Consider the following 15,694-nt stretch of genomic DNA (forward strand, 5'->3'; position numbering starts at 1 on the left):
CCTGTTTTTGACTGCAGAGTCCCTGCCAAGGTGTCTGGACAAAGTCGGCATAATTCTGTGAACAGAAAAGGAAGTCTTGACAGGTCTAGTGATCCAAGAGTGGGTTTTGCACGGGAAGGACGATCAGAGTGGGGGGTGCATTCTAGTGGGAACTTCAGCCCTCATTCAGTTGCATATAAAAGCCCTCAGAACACACAGTACAGCAGTGTTTTGAAAAAAGGCAACAGTACGATTTGTCCAGACATCAACCTTCTACTTTTGTAGATGGTCATGCCCCCTGCTCCCTCCACCCCTCCTCTCCAGCATTCCTTACGTCTTCGACAGCAGCATCACCATTTCCCAGGGGACATGAGCAGAGGAACTTCATTCACCTGCAAAAGTGTCCTGTGGGGGCAGGTGCAAAACCCACCGCTGTGAATGCCACAGGGTCAGAGTAAGGGGCCGTGGCCCAGCCTGTTGTGAGCTTGTGGGGGAGGGGGTTAAGGGAAGACAGCTGCAACCTGGGGTGCAGCAAAAGGTGCACCACCAAATCACAGCGCTCCTGCCCCAGGAAAAGACTGCAGGTCGCCAGTCATCCCGGTGTATCTCGTGTAAAGACAGACTCATAGCGACTCAAAATATCTTAGAAAAAAATCTCTGCAGTGTCAAGTTCTTTTGAACTTAAAATTTTAACCCCAAAAGATTTTCACCAGATAAATGAGAATTGGCTCTATTTCTTCTACTTCTGTTTAGTCTGAGTAAAAATACCAATAATTTCTAGATTTCAGTGGGGAACTACAATTATTAGGACCCATGGATATTGCTGCAGTTCAAATACGGTACAATAATTACAAAATATAGACCATCTCTTTACAAATACAAATTATAATATATTACAAGTCATGTACAGTAAATCTATAATTTTTAAACAAACTAGCGTATCTAAGTTGACCTGGTTGCGAGTGAATTATTATTCCAGTTTACAGTTGCCCTTGGCCTGACGGCCAGAAAGCAACCATCTGAGTGATGCTCTCACATGTAAACCGGTGTCACATGATAGAGAACCTTGCTTACTAGGTCCTGCGTCCCTCTCAGGGTGACGGCTGGTAGGCAGGTCCTGACGTACTTCGGAACGGGGATCAGGAAGCAGTGTATTCTGAAGGGAAGGGTTTAAAAATGGATATGCTGGGCCCAGTGAATGTCTGATATGCTAGACCAATGGCTGAGGTAATGACACAGGTCTGGTGATGGCCATCACCTTTAACCTTCCCCGCTGTGCCTGGGGCGGGGGGGCCGTGAGGGCAGGGCCCGTTCGGCACCGTCCTCCGTGAGCAGGCTGGACCTGCTGCTTCCCACGGCCGAGGCCCCACACGTGAACCCACCAGGTTCACAACTGTGCCCACCAGGTTTATGGCTTCCTTGAGGCATGACATCGCTTGTACAAAAGTCTAATTGAATATGGACTTCACACTAGTGCCTAAACTTTCCTAACTATGAGGCACTTTTTCCCTGGCCCTCTGGCACCGCACCCGAGGGCAGAGCCAGTCTGCCCCTGCCCGGGGGCTACAGGGTGGTGACGCATATCATCTCATCCGCCAGGTCCTCCTCCTCTCTCCCGGGCTCTGGCTCTTCGTCGCTGTAGCCTGGCCCGAAGTCCTGGAGCTCATAGTCCTGCCGGCTCGAGATGGGGCCCAGGTCCCCGTTAGCCCGGGGATGCATGGTCCCATTAAGCAGGTTGCTGGCTGCACTCTCCATCTCGTCAATGGTTAGGTCACAGGCATCGGCAATTTCGTGTTTTGTTGCCGACACAAATTTGGGGTCCCTTGCATACCGTCCTAAGCCTTCGGATATCAGGACCTGCACAGGTAAGAGGATCAACGGCATGAATGAGTTATAATGACAGAAAACCCACCTCAAGCACTCACTGTATGATGTGCTTCTAGGCAGGGCTCAGCCAGTCATGTTCGCTCGATCTCATACACGGTAACTAAATGTCAATGTCAATGGCTTTGGCTTTGAAATGACATGATGCTCAAAAACTATATACTTGTAGTAGCCCCACAGGATGAAACTACTGGGGATGAATCTTTTAGTATCAACTGGTAATAGTTGCAGGAACAGCACATAGATCCTGAGTGTGGCTACTTTATGAGGTTCAGGAGTGGTGGTGGTTTTACCCTCATGCCGTCAGTACCATCCTTGCATCTAGGAAGTGAGTCGTGTCCAGGCTGGAAGCCAAGGAGCCTGGCTTCAGACCTCCCCCGCCCTCAGAGCCACCGCCTGCTCCCGTTCTGTGCGGTTCTCCCGATGCCACCCCTGCTGTGCCTGCAGGCTGCCATACTCACTGCCTCCACCAAGCTGTCTGCACTCCTCTGCTTGTCGCTGTTTTTGTTGTGGAAGCTGCTGGGGACAGTCAGGCTGGCTGGTGTGAAAGTCCGATAGGAGATGCCAGGCTCGTCCGTGTACCACGAGCTGCGGTGCAGGGACGGCAGGCTGCCGTTGACCTGGTCCGGGGCCTCAGACTGCTCCACCTGGATCAGCGGGGTGTAGCACGGTGTCCAGTCCCGGTACGGAGGGGTCGCTGGGGGGGTGGCCCATGACCGGGTTGAGTGGCTCGGCGAGTACTTCTGGGCTTTACTTGAATCGAGGCCTGCAACTGCCATGACCTGAGGAGAAAGGGGGAGTGGGGAGTGGGTCTAGGCCTCAGGCGTCCTCACGGCAGACCCAGCGGGGGGCCCTGTTCTGTAGGGGCGGCATTAAGGAGGACTATGAAAACACACTGAGCACACTAAGTGAGTTGGCAGTAAAAATCTGGCTTTCTGGCAGACTGCATTTTCTCTTCCCCCAAATCCACATTCATTTCCTATGGCTGTTCCCAAGAAGGAATCAACTGCTAACGAATGAAATCACTTCAGAACAATGAGGCATCAGGAAAGACCTACCAGCTGGGTGTATGAACATGCTCCCTGTGGTTTGAATATGGAGCACATTCAGGGCAAACTAATGGGTCCCAGCACCCACAGGGCAACACAGCTGTTCTCTAGCACAACACACCACATGGCCGGCCTGTGCCTGCTCTCTGGCACTAGGTACAGGCCCTGCTCTCCCACCTCTGGTGACACCCCAGCAGATCTGCCTCGGCATCCCACTGTGCACAGGGAGACCCTGCGGCCCGGTCTGCAAGCTGCACAAGGAAGGCGGTGCACACAGGCCCTGGGCCAGGGCAGGTAAGCAGAGGGAGGGCATGTTCATGCACATGCCCAGGGATATTTCCATGTCTACTTGGTTTGTGGCATTTGATGACCTACCTGGGCCTTCCCAGGACTTGTCCTCCTTCCACAAGAAGGCAGAACACAAATCAAAATGCATGTAAAGAGCTGGCAGTAATACTCAAATAGAAAATCGGAAGTGGCAGCTACTGTTTATGTGCTCGGGGCGCTGGGAGCAGGAAAGCACCCAGAGAGCTGGCTTTGCCCATTACAGACTGGGCGCGCACCACGCGGGGCTGCTCTCCACCTCCCCCGCTTTTCCTGACACACACGGGTGGACAGCACCTCTGATGTGCTCTTTCGGGACAGGAAGAATCGCTGGCCTTGAGGCAAAGCCTTGGTGAGCAGGCTCCAGCCCTGCGCCTTCCCATCCAGCTGCCTTCACTGTGGACAGGCCCTTCTCTCTGCACCACGTTGTCTCAGAGCGGGCGAAGGGCAGTGCTGCTCGCTCAGGGTCAGTCTAGTGGGCCACGAATTGTGCAAGGCCCGGTCTTCGCTACTGAGAACAGATGGCAGCCTTGGATTCACATGCCAACCTGGTCACTCACCTACTGTCCCTCATGTCTGCTCAACCACACAATAAGGTTCAGGACAGTGTCCCCAAGGTTGTCACACAATTGAACCCAGTGTATGTGAAGGTTCTCTTCTTCCCCCTGGTGCTGGCAGACAAGGGGAAGGCGATGTCCTGAGGGTGAGTCCATAGGGTGGAGGAGCAAAGCCAGGTGGGCCAGCTCACCTGTTGCTGTATCAGGTGCAGAGGCAGGGCGGTGCGGTGAGGGAAGGCAGGGGACACTGGGACCTCGTCCTGGCTGCTCTGCCGGCGCAAGCACTCAAAGTTGAAGGAGGATCTTCGGTGGGCTGAGAAGGCAAAGCACATGAGCAGCTGTGAGACGAGTTCTCTGGTATGGCCCCAGGAGGAGGCCCAATACATCCAAGAAAAAGCATTAGGTGGTGAAGCCTCGGAGCTTTGGAGAGAGGATGAGGAAGAAGCCCAGCTGAGAGATGGTTTTACAAAGTGCAAGTAGATTTCTTATAAATGCCATGCCTGTCCTCAGGGGCAGGAGTGAAGGCAGCCGAGGGCAGCTGCTCTGACGCGAAGCCCTGCCCTACACATTGTGGGGAACACAGTTTCATCCCAGAATCCCACAGACACTGCTGACTGCCCCGATCTCACCTTCCGGACATCTGGGGCCCCTGGGGCCCGAGGCAGCTCCTGGGTGCTCCTGTGTTTACACTCCTGCCTTACAGGGAGCAAACTGCCACCTCCCCTATCAGCTGAACCAGGTAATAAAATTCTTTTGTTGGGAAAGACCCCCCCTTCCCTAGCACTGAAGACAGAACAGAAAGGAACACCTCTAACAGTGAAGAATGCGGTTGTCCCGTTAACAGCCAGGGCGAGTGACGGCAAGATACCCAGAACCTGTGGCTTCCAGGGCACCAGGCACAAGAAAGTCATCGGGATTCAGGGCCCCCTAGCACAGGCCAGAAGCCACCCCCCCCCAAACACCTCCCTGAGAAAGGGGAGGTGTTTCAGGAGCCCTACTGATAGTGTGCAAGACAGTGAGTGGCCAAGTCACCTTAGCAGCTCCTTCCTGGACCTCCGTTCTAAGCACAAAGGGCACGCTTCAAACTCCACACCCCTACATCCCTGTATGGGTAACTGCAGACACCATCCCGGGAGGCATGCTGGGACTGCCCGAAAGGCTGCAGGAACTGGTTCTCTGAGGGCCCTGCTCCCAACGTGCTTGAAGAGCAGGCTGGCCACCGCACGACCAGGAGGAACAAGACAGACGACTCTCCCGGTGCGCACTATGGGGCACGCGGGGGCCTCCCGGAGTTGAGTCTGTGGCTGCTGTCCTCGTCGGACAGCCTGCCCCCATGCACACGCTGGGGTACAACTTAACGGTGTTCTGAGGAGGACAGGTCTCCACTGGCAGCACAACTTCTAGGACCCTCCCAGCATCAAACGGCAGGGGTCGAGGATCAGAGTCAGGAGAGGAAACCACCACTCCTTTGTTTTGGATAGTGCCTTTCCGGTGCGAAAATGGGTCCCCATACACCCATCACCTCATTGGTCACAACCATCTCTGCTGGAGGAAGTCGTCCTACTGAAGCTGAGAACACGGGCTGCGGAGTTCCAGGCTCCCTGCCCGAGGTCTGAACCTACAGGCAGCCAAGTGGGACCAAGTTAACAGTGACAGACCCAGGGCTATAGCACGAGCCCTACGGACTGCAGTTGGCAGAGGGCTGCTAAAGACTGCAGATCCGCATGAGCCACAGGGCTGCCAGATTTAACAACTAAACACAGCGGACACTCAGTTCAATTTGAATTTCAAATAAAGAGCAAATAATTTTTTTAGTGTAAGTCTGTCCCAAACGTTGAATGAGATGTACTAAAAAAGTTGTTTGCTGTTTGAAGCTGAAATTTAACTGAGCATCCTGTATTTTATCTGACATTCCTACCATGAGAAAAACAGACCATTTTTCACATCTATTCCTAGAGAGCAAGAGGCCTGCTTAGGATATTAATCACCGGCTCTAACAGCTCTCCATTCTTTGCTGTTCTCTCTCCTTTAAACCACACTTTTGCACCTTATCTTCTCCAGTTTGAAGCTAGAAAGGTCCAAAACAAGAGCTAGCCTGAAGGGGAGGTGGCATGAAGGCAAAAAAGAACAGCAGCCAGCTTCCTTCTGCCCCTCAAGACAGACCAGTATTTAAAAAAAAAAAAAAAAAAAAAAAAACCAGAGCAAATGAAATACATTTACTTATGTGCCCTTACAAATAAGGAGGACAGTGGCTCTTACCCACTGAGGTTCCCCACTTCCGCAGCGTGGCACCTGTGTGTGGCAGGCATTACCGTGGCTGCCAAAGGGAGGTCCAAGGAGGCCGTGGCCTCGAATGGGCAAGGGGCCCCCACCCAGCCTCATCTGCGTGGGAGTATCCAGTAATGACGGAGGCCAGAAATGCTCTGTGTGGTTGGACTACCATGGAAATGGGTCTGACTTCACTCCCCAGCAGGCTGTGTCTGCTGGAGGGAGACAGAGAGCCCGAGGCGCCACCCAGTCGCAACTGCTACTGTGCGTGCAGTCGGCAGACTGGGAGCCGACACGTCTTGGCTATTTTTTTGATTACTGATTAGAGCCCTGCTCAAAAATACGCGTCCCTCCTTAGAGACACCAGAAGTGGATATTCTTGAACCACCATCCAAATGCCCAAATGCCCCAAATCAAACTGCCCGGCCAGGAGACGGCGGCAGGGCCCTCTGCCGCCTTTCCTTCCCCGGCCTGAGCTCCTCACCGGGGCTGGCCCGGGTTCCCGGCACTGCCAGTTATGCCACCTGCACAGGAAAACCAGACGGGAGCAGCGGGCCCCTGCGCAGCAGGATGGGATTCCTCGGCCCAGGATGGGAGCCCCCACCCCAGAGTTCACCAACAAGGCCAAAACCTGCCATGTGAGCAGATGGCTCTGGCAGACCAGAGGCCAAGGTGAAAGAGGTGAGGGAGGAGAGGAAGAAGACACCTGGTGTGGCCTGAGGACAGACAGACACCAAGAATCCCCAGGTACCCGTACTCAGAGGCATGGGACTTGGTCAGGCTCAAAACTGGGCTGATCCCCTCTGCCCTGAGAGTAGCTACCCAACCCCCAGACTGGGCCTAACAATAGCCACAGTGTATGTCTTGCCCACCTCTCAGGATGAGTCCCAGGCGCAATGAAAATGTGCACAAGCAGCCCCTTATTAGATTCTGTATTGTGCAACATTAGGGCTCACACTGTCTTTCTCTGCCCTCAAAGAGAGTCCAGAATAGCGCTGAAGTAGTTTGACTTTAACACATGGAATACTGGTAAGACAGGACAGCTGCTAGGATCTCCAGCCAGGGGTCTGGGCTTGAGGACTAAAGGTCCTCAACATAGCAGGAGGACATCCAGCACGACCTTTCCCCCCACCCTTGGGCCTGAGGTGAGGTGCACTGCTTTCTGGGAGGCTTCACCCCAAACGAAACATCTGGCCTCACATGTTGGGGTGGGAGGTAGTAGGCGTCTCCTTGGAGATCTCCGGGAATCGTAGCAAATGGGTGAGTCATCGTCCTCCAAGAAGCCTTGCGGGTGATGGTAGCCTCGAGGCCGCTCGAAGTCCAAGTTGCTGCCTGGGTATTGGTTGTAGTAACTGTAGTTTTGCCTGGTGGTCAAAAAGGCCAAAAGAGAGAGTAAGGGGCATGTGAACTCCTAGGTAACACATGCCCTTTCCATGAGTTCAGGCACACCCACCTCTACAGTCCTCTTCCCACCACCTCCTTGGACACAGGTGGACCAGCTGGGAACAATGCAGTCCTTGGCTTCACAGAAGATTTGAAATGGGGGTATGGGCTATTATAGGAAGGTTGAGGACGGCAGGCCTATGATGAATGAGCATCGGTAGTTCCCCCGGCTGGGCAGCCTCAGCCCAGGTCCATGTGGACTGCAGAGTTCCTGCAAGCTTGACTATCGCCCACTCACTTCCTTCTGCAGAACCCCTCTCCCGAGTCCCTGCCCTCAGCCAGGGCTGGGAACCCGGGACACCGTGGTGCATGAAGTGTGGTCCCTGCCCTCCAGGAGCTTAGCAAATGCCACATGCACAGGGACAGCCGCCGCAGCTGGAAATGGTCAGCACCAGAAAACAGGCCCAGAGTGGGTTCTGTGAGGTGTGGGGTGGGCATTTCAATGCCATCCAGGGAATAAGAAGCAAAGTCCTGAAGCAGGTCCTTGGCGAGAGGCTGGAATGAGGCCCATGGAGCTGGGAAAGGGTGTCTAGGTGGTGGACATGCTGTGTGCAATGGCTCTGAAGAGGGAAAGTCAGAACCCGTTTCGTCGGAATCGGCGGTTCTGTAAGTCAGGTGTTGAGGGAGGCTGACGGCAGGAACTGGTGGAGGGCGGGGAGAGTGAGGGTCCGGCCGTGTCTGGCCTAGAATACAAGGCTAACCATGATTAACGGCTCAGACACCAGAGGGACCTCGCGGCAGTGCTGTGTCCACTTCAGCGCGCCACCTGGTCATGATGAAACTCAACTCACAGAAAGAGGATGGTAGGTGGCCTTGGTCTCCCTGCACTGCTCACTGTGGGCCCTGAAGCAAAGTGTCCCTTTTAACCTCAAAATTCTTTCTTCAGGACCTGGAGAGGCAGCTCTGCTGAGAGATGCCACCCTGACCTCTTGTCCCCCATCTCCAGGACAGACCCCTTGATGAGAGTTGGAAACAGAAGCTGTTCATTAAGACCCCACCCAAGCTATGGGCTGGCAGAGCAGCTGTGCGCACCAGGCCCCCAGCTCAGAGCACTAGGCATTAACAAAATAAAAACAGACACCTCAAAAGACAAGGAATAGATGGAAGAGAGCTAGCCCTCCGTGAGACAAGCCCAGTTCCCTTTCTAGACCTTTACTAAAAGGCCTCACAAGCCCCTGGTGGAAATGAGTCAACAGCTTGAAGGCACAGTCCCCGCTCAGCCTCTCTCTGGCCCCATTTCTCCTGCTCGGACTTCTCCTCTGGCCTGGAGTCCACCTTCCTGGCTTGCTTCCCAGGGCAGTGCCTACGGTGGCTGCAGGTGGCCCAGGGCTTCATAGACAGGCCGAGCACAAGGCACAGGCAACAGCCAGGCCTCCTAATGCCGGCCCGAGCCCCAGAGCCCCTCACCTGCTGGAGGTTGGCGAGCTGTCGTCCTCGTAGTCCTCCTCGCCACTGAAGTACTCCGGCTCCCCCATGCAGTGGGGTTCCCTGAAGTAGCCGTGTTCCTCGGGGTCTTCCCGGCAAATAGTTGGGAACTGCTCATCTCCTGAGTCCGACCTGCAGTTGGGAGGGAGGACCTGAGCCCCTGTGCAGGCAGCAGTCACTTCCCGCCTCGAGTAGGACTGGACCGTAAAGGCCTCTGGCCACAGTGCTGTGTGTGCGCATGCACCAGGAAGGCTTCTCTCCCAGCACCTTGAATAATGCTGGTGCCAGATCACTATGCCCAGGGGCCTTGGGGCCAAAGGAGTAAATGTAATCTGGGAACAGGGCAAGAACATGGACCTAGAGACTTGCAGTGATTGGCAGCCCCAGGGAAAAGACCATCGGTTCTAATCCCTGTTCCTTTCTACCTGGGCCGCATGTGACTTCAGAGCCTGAACGAAGAGCCTCCCTTACCTCCAACGCATATGGCCCAGGAGGGGAAACAGGGGTTTTGGATCCAGTGTCTCAGGGGAGACTCTCATGCATGACATCTGCCAAGATTTCTAAGACTATCCCTGCCCCAGGACTGTCATAATGCCTCCCTGAGGCCCAGCTGTCTGGGCCTGGGACCTCAGGAAAGCCAGCCCAGGGCCGTGACATTGCTTGTCCCCAGAGAAAGGACTGTGTTCCTTCCAAGTTCTTTTTCTCCCTCTGACCTCCTCTGGCTCAGGATTTCACTGGATATAATACAGCAGACCTATCCTTCCCGTCACCAACAGAATAACTGTCCTGCCCGCTGTTCCACCCGTTCAGCAAATGTGGAACAGGATAGAGCATGCGTTTAGGGCTGTCTGGGAGGCAAAGGAGAGGACCTGGCCCCTGGTCTTTGGGAGGCTGGGGTCGTGCTTTCACAAGGCCTCACCAAAGGCTTGACCCAAGAAAGCAGCAGCCACTGCCCAGTGTCACAGGCCAGGGCACGGAGAGTACACAGCTGGCTCTCCCTGTGCTGTCCAGAGGTTCACAGAGGCTGGCCCCCACCTGTCACGTGAGTATCGCTCCATCAGTGTAACTGTATATGCAGACAAAAGCCACCACCTCTGACTCCTGAGTCCACAGCCCCGAACTATGCTATTGCAGTTGGCTTAAAGGAGCTTCTCATTTCTTAGCACTCAGAGGGGCCAATCAGTCACACTTACAGTATTTAACACACAAAAAAGCAGTGAGCACATACCTAATGTAAGTTTCATAATAGCGAGTTCTATCCAGGAAAAGCACAACAAGAGAGGGAGGGAGAAGATAAGTTAAATTTTCCAACAAGATTTAAAATGCAATTATCAGGCTACTATTCAGAACAGGGTTGGCAAATTATGGGCCACAGGACCACCACAGGCTGCTGCTGCCTGGTTCTGTATGGCTCACGGGCTATGAATGGTTTTTACGTTTTTAAAGGACTGAGAAACATCAAAGGGAGAAAAACATTTTATCACCTGTGGCTATATGAATTTCACATTTCAAAGTCCAAAAATAAAGTTTTATTGTAATACAGCTGCACCTGTGCATTTAATGTGTTATCTGCAGCTGCTTTCTTGCCATGATAGCAGGAGGTGAGTAGCTACAATAGATTGTGTGGGGTTCAAGGCCTAAATAGACATCATCTGGCCATCACAGAAGAGGTCTGCCAACCTTTTGGCACAATTGGGGAGGGTGAGTTTGCACCTGCTGCCATTTTAAGGAGTGTCTCATACAGCAGGACACAGGATGGCCGGTGGCCCTTTATCTTCCAGGTCATCATGTGGCCAGGGCCTGGAACCCACAGGTTTGACTGCAAATGCCTCCTGGGAGTCGCCTGCATGTGCCAGAGCATGGGATGGGGAAGGGGTATTCACAAGTGCAAACACATTTTGGAGGTTACCTTTTAATACTGGACCTTCTTTGAGGCTCATGGTCAAGCTTGTGGGAGGAATCATGCTCATTTTCAGACACATGCTCAAGGTTCCCAATGCTGGGCCGCTTTCCAGGGGCAGCTTTGGACATATTGGCATTATTGAGATTGGCATTTGTTGAGCTGGGAACTTGCTTTCCTATGGAATTATGGTTATGATGGTTATGACACACCGAATTTCCTGCTGGAGGAAACAGCGGTTTCTCAGTATCACTTGCAGGTGGAATTGAAGGCCTTTGGACATGCAGGGGACGGTGGGTGGTATTGGTCTGCTGAAGGGAATCTCTCCTATCACTATTAACATGATTGACATGGTTTCCAAGCAGGGCACCATTTCTCTGCAAAATAATGGGAGACAACACCAGGTAATTTAACAAGTATTTGATGCAGGCTAGCTATGTCAGGTAATTTTTCTACATGAAAAACATTCTAGGTAAGCTCCAGAGAATCCCTGGAAACAGTCTGAGGGCCTCAATGATCAGGGTGAATGTGTCTGTGTGGCAGCTGGTCCCCCTGAAACGAGGAAGGTTACCGATGCCTGAGCCGGGGAGCAAGCTCTCGGTGGTCACCTGTGTGTGCTCTTCCAGTTGATCCAAGATGAGGTGACTTAGCCAGCGGGGCTAGTTGGCGGCCCCAGCGGTTGAGTTTGGGTAGTAGGCATGCTCCCTGGACTGGGGGGCTGGGGTGCTGAGAGCAGGCCAGAAGCTCAAAGAACTGGCCCAGGGAAGAAGGGGGCAGTGTGGGTAGGCAGCTACCAGAAGCACCCGGGATGCTTATCCATACCACCCAGTGGCTGTGGCCAAGGTCCTAGGAAGCTGCCAGCGTGGGCAGAGGAACGAGCTTGGGAAGGGCAGTCCTGGCCCTAGAAGAGGTGCTGGTGAACGGACTGTTAGAATACGTGCAGTATTCTAACAGGTGCAGAGGAGGCGGGGTCTGCCTAGGGGGAGGGGCATGCTCTGCAAGCCCCTTATGCTCTGGGGCTGGTTTGCATTCTCCAGGCTCTTCTGTGGCTCATTAACTGCACAAACTGGAGCCCTGCTCCACTATTTTCAAGCACCGAGTATGTAGCTGTATGTGGAATAATTACTTTGAATACATCTTCTTCTTCTCCTTTTGTTTCCTCGGGCTCATCATCTTGCAGATCACAGGATATAGCCCGCCGGATCTCTGGCCCAATGTCGTGCAGTGTCCTTAACCCCGCCTAGATCAATGAAAATGGCAAAGCAGATTAGACAGCACAGGTGCCCTGGACCCAGCCAGGGTCCTGGCTTTGCTCCTGCCCGATTCAGCTATGGGAGGGGAAGGTTTCTCCAAAGGACAGACCAGGAAACTGATCACTGTTTGGATGTAACTGAAGGGGTCTCTGCGGCCTCAGGGTTGTAGGGTGTGGGCAGAGGTTCAAGATGGCCCTAGCCTGGGGTGCTTGAGGCTCTGAAGTTAGGAAACTCCTTTTCAAGTACCCCCACTTGCTGGGAAGGGTGCCTGGTTATTAGTACTAAGTCTGTCACAGCCAAGGGGCCATGCTCCCATCTAAATGACAGTCTACAGAAGGATGCCCTGCAGAGTACCATCTCCCGAGCCCCGTACAGCACAGGGAGCACAGGCAGGGTGTTACACAGGGACAGTGGCAAGGGCTCACTGGCTGTGCCTAGGATGAGGAAGCCTAGGAACAGGTGCCAGAGGGCAAGCAGACCAAGCAGCCACCAGGGCCGCTGGTTCTGCTAAAAAGCCATGGGAACAGGGGAGTAACACAACACACTGCAGCCACCAGCACACTCAGGACTGAGACAGAACGGACTGACATGCACACAGACCTGGGCCACTGTGCAGTGCCAGCCTCCGTGGCCATCATGGCCCACATGGCCAGCCTCCTGTGGCCGTTGTGGGGCCCTGGCCTGCAGCCTGTGCTTGGGCTGAGCATGCGCCAACAGTCGGGTTGTCCTTTTGAAGACCACAACACATTGTAGAGGACTCACCAGCTCTGGAGGCTGTGTAAGAACCCCTGCTGCTGCCCCAGGCTCCTCGAAGACATTCATCCTGTCTTTCCCCAAGGCCCTCCCAACTGGCCTTCCTTATCCCGGGTCTGGGTTCCCCTGGGACAGGGAGAAGCCTTTCCATTGTTCTCAGCTTCTTTAGAGATGGACTACATATGGGGAAGGTACAGTCACTGGCTCTGAGAAAATTTTGATGCTTTGACCATCATTTGGAAGAAAAACAGCATGCTGGCTCCAAGACTGATATGGACAGTATAGCTAATATATCCTTTTCCACAGAAAGACTGACATCTGAAAGAGGCATTTCTTCCCTGCCCCAGGTCTACGAACCTCATGAACCCCAGGAGGTTCATATGAACCCCTATGAACCCCATGAACCTCATTTGCTGCCAGCTAATCTACAAATTAAGCAGCCACTAAAGGTTGGTGGTGCAGGTCTCCATCTGTAGCTAACCCTGCAACGTCAGGGTGGTCTGCAGAGAAGGGTGGGGCCAAGGTCAGAGAAGGGGACCGCTTCCCTGTCCGTCCTCCACAACCCCCAGCAACGGGTAGGTATAGGACACAGACACAGTGTGATGACCATACTTAGCCCAGCAGTGGCCAAGGCAGGGGAGGGGATAGTGTCCAGATCCAGCAGGGCAGGGCCCACTGGTGTGGGAATGCTCAGACTGGCCTTCTGCAGACACCCAGAGCGGTGACGTTGACTTAAAATGTGATGATGTACAAAAACTTTGCATCCTCCCTGGCAGTGCCCAGCCTGTGAGTTGAGCCTGGGTAAGGAGGTGCACCAGCCTGGGTCTGCTCTGCACCAGGCTCTGAATACAAGATCAGCAGCTCTTCCCATTTCACGAATTGTGGGGTAAGAGAGCCACCCAGAGTTAAAGCTTTCAGGCTCCTCACTAGGAGTGCTGTGGTCTTATAGGGAAAGACATGCAAGGTCAGGAGCCAAACCCAGAAGAGTTGCGGTGCATCAGTGGGGCAGCAACTTCCTCCCATCCCTCTGATCACAGGCACACGATGCACACACACGCACATGCACACATCCACATCCACACATGCATACAGGTACTCACACACATGCGTACACAAGTACAGAAACACATTTTCCCTCTCTCAGGATCCCTGAGTCCAGCACACCTGACCCAGGGAATCATCTGGCTCGGAGGGGGACCCACTTGCCATTCGCATGGCAACATCAAGAAGGCAAGTCTGATGACGAGTGAGTGGAAGCTCTTACAGTGCAGAGCTAGAGGCATGTGCAGAAAGGTCAAGCCCAGTAGTATCAAACAGCCTACAATTCACCCATTCAGCATTTTCTAGGGCACAATTATCAAGGGAAGATTAATTAAGCCAGGGTTCAAGGCTGATTCTGAATTACTGGGGAGAAAGTGATGTTGCATATCTGAGGCTCCCAAACAAGAAGAGACCAGGTTTGAGACACCTGCTGCTGTCCCCCCAAAGTAAGTACAGGTGAAAATGCACTAAGTCAACACCCCCAGTTAAATGAGGTATCTTAATTCACGTTACAAGGCAGCATGGGCCAGGAACACTGAGTTTACGTAACAACAGATATACCTGTTCACTGTCATTCAACTGATTGGACTAGGTCTGATTAAAAGAAATAGAAAACTATTTATTTGGATAATTTTTCACATCATCCTTTGTTGATGAGTTGACATTTCACTGAAATACACATATAACATGATCATATAATAAAAACAAAAACTGTCTCCAGCACATCGTCAACGACACACCAGAGCAGGAGAGTGCAGTGAACAGACACAGGACAGAGTTTGTTTGCGACATAAACCACGGAGAAAACTGAGAGGTGGCCCACGAGGCGATTTCCAAAGACAAATAATGACAACATATTTATTAGAGACATCAAAGGAGGAGTGAAAGCATCACCTTCCCAGACAGAAAAGCAGAGGCTTAGAAGTCATGGTTACATTTTGCTTGCTCCACACAGGAAGAAAGACACCTTCTAAGTGTCAGGGACTGACTTGACTCTTTCACGTGGGGTCTGGGGAAGGACAGGTGGGGGGGGTGCACCGGGGAGTGGGGGCGGGGAGGGGGTCTGCCAGGGTTGGGAATGAGGGAAACAGATGTTCCCAAACTTAAAGTGAAACAAAGCTTAGGCACAGCACCCTGAATTTATTACACATCACGAAACATGATGATGAAGTTTTTTCCTAGCGTACACATCAAGCTGAAAGGTAGCTTAGGCTGCTGCAAAAATTCCATAGGCACAAGTTCCAACCCCCAAAATTCAGAAAACTACCTTAAATCCTTGAAAAAATTATTTTTCAGAGCTCTAGAAAAAGAACATTTTTCCTGAAATAAACACTTTATAATCAGTAAAATTATGTATTCTTTCATATTTCATGTCTGTGTCTACCTCTATCAACAAAATACTATTTTAATTTGAAATGGGGTCATAGCTCTTAAACCAACACAATTAAAGCCATATAAAGTCATTCCATTAACATCACAATAGAATTATAGTTTTGAATAAACACAAAATTGCTATAAAATATAAACATTATTGATTTAAGATGTCCAATCATATAAAATATTAAACAGAATCAAGCCTAGTTTCTGGTTGATTTTTAAATGCTACATATTATCATAAATATTTTTTTAAAAAATGAATGGCGCTTTGCCTGTAGACTGCTGCTTTAAATTTTAGACACCATTTAATTGGAATTTTATAGATAGTTACTCTACTAAATGATTAAGTCACAAAACCCCAAACTATAAAAATCTCTCTAAATGTTTCTGAAGCAATACCATAAAATTATATTTTAACATCAACAATGAACATTTATTTAC

At 52.1% G+C, this 15,694-nt stretch overlaps 1 protein-coding gene across 11 annotated transcripts in view; it reads right to left on the reverse strand.

Annotated features, from left to right (window-relative positions):
* Positions 1-50: 50 nt before the first annotated feature.
* The window catches only part of CACNA1D (calcium voltage-gated channel subunit alpha1 D), a 313,594-nt gene continuing 297,950 nt past the window's right edge, over positions 51-15,694 (reverse strand). For all 11 annotated transcript variants that reach the window (XM_053669278.1, XM_053669277.1, XM_053669276.1 and 8 more), the window contains 7 exons: positions 11,956-12,069; positions 10,839-11,206; positions 8,912-9,061; positions 7,262-7,425; positions 3,985-4,106; positions 2,325-2,645; positions 51-1,836 (listed from right to left, as the gene is read on the reverse strand). In XM_053669278.1, coding sequence (XP_053525253.1) covers positions 1,543-1,836; positions 2,325-2,645; positions 3,985-4,106; positions 7,262-7,425; positions 8,912-9,061; positions 10,839-11,206; positions 11,956-12,069 — 1,533 coding nt within the window. In that variant the 3' untranslated portion in view covers positions 51-1,542. The remainder of the gene's footprint in view (positions 1,837-2,324; positions 2,646-3,984; positions 4,107-7,261; positions 7,426-8,911; positions 9,062-10,838; positions 11,207-11,955; positions 12,070-15,694) is intronic.

The sequence above is a fragment of the Artibeus jamaicensis genome, unplaced genomic scaffold (assembly GCF_021234435.1).
Source record: "Artibeus jamaicensis isolate MK-2021 breed Jamaican fruit bat unplaced genomic scaffold, CSHL_Jam_final contig_519, whole genome shotgun sequence".
In the NCBI taxonomy this organism is placed as follows: domain Eukaryota; kingdom Metazoa; phylum Chordata; class Mammalia; order Chiroptera; family Phyllostomidae; genus Artibeus; species Artibeus jamaicensis.